At 41.0% G+C, this 6,000-nt stretch overlaps 1 protein-coding gene across 1 annotated transcript in view; it reads left to right on the top strand.

Moving 5' to 3' along the window:
• The first annotated feature begins 4,435 nt into the window (after positions 1 to 4,435).
• LOC123772183 (sodium/glucose cotransporter 4) overlaps positions 4,436 to 6,000 on the top strand; it is a 40,262-nt gene continuing 38,697 nt past the window's right edge. Inside the window, exon 1 of the mRNA XM_069324277.1 lies at positions 4,436 to 4,644. Coding sequence (XP_069180378.1) covers positions 4,522 to 4,644 — 123 coding nt within the window. The 5' untranslated portion in view covers positions 4,436 to 4,521. The remainder of the gene's footprint in view (positions 4,645 to 6,000) is intronic.

Here is a 6,000-nt window from a genome sequence, read left to right as displayed (position 1 = left end):
GTCCTGGTATTTTGTATTTATTTATATATATACAATAACTCACACCTAGTTGTGCTTGCGGGGGTTGAGCTCTGGCTCTTTGGTCCCGCCTCTCAACTGTCAATCAACTTGTGTACAGGTTCTTGAGGCTACTGGGCTCTATCATATCAACATTTGAAACTGTGTATGGAGTCAGCCTCCACCACATCGCTTCCTAGTGCATTCAATTTACAAACTACTCTGTGTGTGTGTGTGTGTGTGTGTAACATTTTGTCTGTTTCAATAACATTTTGAAACTACTGACGGATTTGTCCTCCACCACTTTCTCACTTTGGTGAGAACCAGTTGATTGTACAGTTGAGAGTCGGGACCAAAGAGCCAGAGCTCAACCCCCGCAAGCACAAATAGGTGAGTACTTATTGTCTATGTGTGCGTTTGCGCTTTGAACATTAACATATTGTTTACTTTGCGAATTCCGTTTATAATCATGTATGTCAATACCATGTCCCCGCTGTGCCCTTTCTCTTATAGTCGTAACGGCTTGGCGATTTCTCCTGATAGTTCCCTTCCTTTCCCATGTGGGTGAGACGCAATTCTCACAGTCTCTCCTGGAAGCTAAGTACACTCAACTTTTATGTCCGTGCCACCTGAGTCAGTAACAGAGAGACGAGCCTAATAGTGTGCTTCATAAAGGAAAATGACTGTGCAATAAAATAACCTCACAATCGTGACAGTGGATAAATAAAACTAGCGGAAACGAAGCCCTTGTTGATGGCCATCAACTGCAGCGGAAGCAGGAGAGAAGATAACGAGGCCTTGTGGGACACTCCGTCACCACAACCTATTGTGGACTTGTCTTTCTCTAATATATTAATTTTGAAGTTGGTAACTGGATACACAACTATTATCTTCCAGTTACCCGTTCCATTTATTTGGGACTTATGCAAAAAAAATGTTCTTCCTGATATCTTTCCGGGTCATCTGGGGCTGGCCTTGGAACATGGGTAATCACTTGGAACATGGCCCCCTATATAATGCTATATATATCATGTAGGTAATCATCTCTCTCCTGCTTCTGCTTCCCTCCAGTGTCGTGAGGATGAGTTCTCTCACCCTGTCGTGGTAGTTGAGGCTCCTCGGCTTCGGCACTGAAGTCCAGTGTCGCTGGAATTTCTCTTGTTTCATTTTCTGCTTTTTAGGTGTGCACATTCCTATGTGCACACATAGAGTGCACACTCATCAACGCTCGCACAACTGATGCACAGACATGAACGCGTACATGCACATTAACGCATTCAAACACACATACACATTTAGACCTTGACAAACTAAATAAATAAAGCATAACGAATACGAAAGCATTAAATGAAAATAAATGTATTACAATGAAAAGGGTATTGAGAAAACAGTATTAACTCTAAAGGCAAAGTCCTTCACAAGTTTGACATATTTATGAATAATCTTTTTTGTTTATTAACAAGCTTAGGTATAGACAGCAATGCGGTGCTACCCTATTCTATATAAAAGATTACAAAGTGTATATAACAAACCAACTACAAGCTCATCCAACATCACCACCTCACAGAACAACCAGTCATACATGGAATCGGGAGGGAGGGAGGGAGTTATCAGGGGAAAGCGCCAAGCCATTACGACTATATAACACTGGGAAGGGGTTAGGATAAGGATGTGGGATAAGACGGGGGGAGGGGGAAAGAATGGTGCCAAAGCATTTGGACGGTTGGGGATTGAACGCGGACCTGCATGACGCGAGACCGCCGCTCTACCATCCAGCCCAAGTGGTTGGGCCATGGAATCGGGAGAGAACATGAAATGTAAGGCTGTTCTATTAGCCCCCACTAGCAAAATCTGGGTACAGCACAAGAATATCAATCTTCCAATCTCAAGATGGAGGAAAAAAATTATTTTAAATTTTCAGATCCAAACAGGAGTGTGCAATTGTGGTATGATTCTATCTCCTGAAGTAAACATATGTGTACAAATTAAAGATATGTTGAAAAGCACGCAAATAACTGTATACAAGTATTAAGAAATACGAGGCTAAAGGAAAAATATTGTTTTGGATCTTCTTGAGTACAAATTGATCTTCTCATATTGGAAAACAGCATTTTTATTATAGGACTATATGAAGGGTTACAAAGTGTGTGTCAAGAGCTAGCTATGAAATGATAAGAAATCCCCATCTCGCAGGATTGGGAAGCATGTGGTCAGTAGTTTGCACATGCAAACTTTGGAAGCATTATGAGGATATCCTCGAAAACACGAGAGTGAATAATATTATTAATAAAGCTCCAGGTACCTCATATACCGGCAGGTTTGAAAAGTCTGTGACTGGATACTCAATTATCTAGTGTGTGAGATCATGTACCTGCCCGAAACGCATTGCGTAATAGTGGCTTTAGGCATTGTATGTACTAGCTCTATCTATATATTGATCCATTAATGTAACATCACTTGTATGTATGCACCTTACCTGAATAAACATATTTATTTATTTATTTATATGTCTGAGTTCTTATTCACAGGCTTTACACATGAAATTTTCAGGTTTGAGAGACTCGTTCCTTGTCGCCATGTACTACATCAACCCGTTCTCGCAAATTTAATAAGTCAATATTGACTTATTAAATATGTGCATAGGTGACATACTTAACATAATAGTTTCCCTTGAAAAGCTTCATAGAAAACACCGACCTTACCTAACCTACTTAGTATGTTAAGATAAGCATCTTATTGCTTCGTAATTACAATTATTACCTAACCTATAATAGGTATAGGTTAAGTAATAATTGTAATTACGAAGCAATAAGATGCTTATCTTAAGATACTAACAAGGTTAGGTAAGGTCGGTGTTTTCTATGAATCTTTTTAAGGGTATCTATTATGTTTAGTATATCACCTATGCACGTAGTTAATAAGTCAATATTGACTTTACGAATTTGCGAGAATAATAGGTTAAGTAACAATTGTAATTACGAAGCTATAAGATGCTTATTTTAACATACTAAGTAGGTTAGGTAAGGTCGGTGTTTTCTATGAAGCTTTTCAAGGGAAACTATTATGTTAAGTATGTCACCTATGCACATATTTAATAAGTCAATATTGACTTATTAAATTTGCGAGAACGGGTTGCACCACATAGCTGATCCTGGCAACCACTAATCGTACTGTCTGGTGGACGTTTTGTGCTTCCCATATACATGGGCTTCAGATTTAAACAAATCATAACTTTTTACACTAATGTTTACAGGTTTTAAGAGTTTGTGATTTCTCTCCTATCATACCTGAATGTTTGGAACATTATCCTAATTGTTGAGACAGAGATACGTAGGTCTAGTTCAACTTCGTCTTTGTTGCACGCTAATTTGGTTGCAAATGTCTGGGTTACCATGATGAGTTATATATATATATATATATATATATATATATATATATATATATATATATATATATATATATAAATATATATATATATATATATATATATATATATATATATATATATATATGTGGGATGGTATCTACACAAAATATATTTTTTAAACCTCTTTATTCTGTGCACTGAGAAAGTTATTTATAATTGTTGATATAAGGTTTTAGCTGTCTTTTTTGTAGAAGTTTTTATGTGCTTGAAGAGCAGACTTTCATCACAGAAAATAACTTCTCTTCTGATGTTTTTTTAGTGTACTAGTAGCTAGTTATAGTGCAACTAGTTCTGTTAGTGTAGAGCTCAGCCAGCTGTTTAACGTAAGATTTATATGCTGCGTACAAATATTATTTCTATAAAGCCTACAGGCTGCTGCAGTGCGTCCTGTTGATGATGGCCTGTGGCAAGGGTGAGGGCCTGGGGCATGGGTGTAGGCCAGGGGCATGGGTGTAGGCCAGGGGCATGGGTGTAGGCCAGGGGCATGGGTGTAGGCCAGGGGCATGGGTGTAGGTCTGGGGCAGGGGTGTGGGCCTGGGGCCAGGGTGTGGGCCTGGGGCATGGGTGTAGGCCTGGGGCATAGGTGTAGACATGATGCTCCTAAGACCTCAGCCTTTTAATACAGCAGACGATTATTTAAAGTGTGACAGCTTTTTGAATAGCGGAAAAGGAAGGATAATTCTAACCATGTGCAGTTCTGTACGATATAAGAAGAACGAACAGGAGTACTAGACAGACCTTCGTAAACCACAACACATGTATAAATAATACTAGGAATATTTTCTTCAGTAAAAGTTGCAGATGAAATAAACTCTAAAATGATATGTGTACTCTAACCCAATATAGAAGTGTCGCAATTATATATGTTAAAATATGCAAAGATGACTGGACACTAGGAGCCTTACCCTCCTCCTCAGACTATGAATGAATAACAATAGGAAAACAAATGTTGGTGGTACGCACACACACACACACACACACACCTACACGAGGCCAGGTGGAGGCGAGGAGGCAGGTTAGTGCAAGGTTAACACTGGTGGTGCATGGAAGTGTTGTCGAGTCTGGCCGTGAGGACCTCCCTGTGTTAGTATAGACTCATGGAGAGCTCAACGGAGGTGGCTGCTGGCGGGGTCGTCCCCCTACAGGGCACCAAGCTTGGATGGCCCGATGTCGTCGTCATCGTCATCTACTTCGTCGTGGTCTTGGGCGTGGGACTGTTTGTGAGTATAACAAGATTCGCCGGGCATTTTCTCCTCAACCGTGAGACGTCAACTCTTAAGCCTCCTTCAGCGATGTTATACCACAGTTATATGCCAATACTGTTCTCCCTTCGTGGCGTGGGACTCCTCGTAAGAAAGTTGGAGACAGTGGGTTGCGGGTGACAGTGAGTGCATTAAGGTACACGGTACCATGCAGGGATCTGAGCGTATAACGTGTAATTACTGTGATGGGTGCGTCAGGTTCTTATAGGTGTGACCATTGGTGACTGGCAGTGCCGCGGTGAGTGGTAGTTATGTGGTGGTCACTGGTATAGTTGCTAGTAGTGTTATGGTAGTTATTTAGTGGTGGATGGTGGTAATGCAGTGGTGAATGGTAGTAGTGTAATGGTGAAGGAAGAGTAATAATTATAATAATAATTACAACAATTATTATTATAATAATAATTACAACAATTATTATTATAATAATAATTACAACAATTATTATTATAATAATAATTACAACAATTATTATTATAATAATAATATAACTAATTAATAATTATTACTCTTCCTTCTGCTTGATCTTGAAGGAAGCCGGCCTCGGGTGAAAGAGGGCTGTGACGATCTCTGTCTGGAACCCTTAGGTGGGGGACCTGGCCGTCCACCTCCTGGGGCTCGTGCAGCCCAGGCTCTGCTTCAGGAGGCTGGGGTCGTTCTTGCCCTTGATGGGGTCGTTCTTCTCCGGCCCCGACCACGGCGATCTCCGGGTTTGGAGTCCCTCGTGCATTCTTTTACCAACTTCGAGTTTAGCTCCGGAACTGAAGCCTCTAGGGCAGTTCGTTGTTGCCTTCAACCTCGTTCTGACAGTTCCGGCGCTGGAACTAATCGTATTGACTTTTGCTTTTCTATTGGAGACTTTCGGCGCCGTGGAGAGGGGGGGGGGGGGACCTGCTGCATGGGTAACAGTTTCTCCTCTATATCAGCCTACCCTGGCTTTGCGCCCTGCAGAGGCCACTCCAGACCGATAACCAGAGCGCAACTCCATAGTCTCCTATGACTGATGGATGCCTACTTAGTGGAATGGTAGTAGTGCAGTGGCGAATGGTAGTTATGTAGTGTTAAGTGTATAATAGTAGTAGCCAATGTAGGGTGATGAATGGTAGTAGGCAGTAGTCCACCACAACTTTCACTGCTCTGTAGTGGTGAAGAGGAGTTGACTGAAGTGAAGTGGCGAATGATAATAACTAGTAGGGTAATGAAAGATAGTAGTTGTGTAAAGTAATGAACGGTAGTGGCTAGAAGTGTAGTAGTAGCCAGCAGTGTAGTGATGAATATTAGTAGCTAATAGTGTAGTAGTGGTGAATGGTAGTATCT

The sequence above is a fragment of the Procambarus clarkii genome, chromosome 14, assembly GCF_040958095.1.
Source record: "Procambarus clarkii isolate CNS0578487 chromosome 14, FALCON_Pclarkii_2.0, whole genome shotgun sequence".
In the NCBI taxonomy this organism is placed as follows: domain Eukaryota; kingdom Metazoa; phylum Arthropoda; class Malacostraca; order Decapoda; family Cambaridae; genus Procambarus; species Procambarus clarkii.
This window is presented reverse-complemented; position numbering and strand designations above follow the sequence as displayed.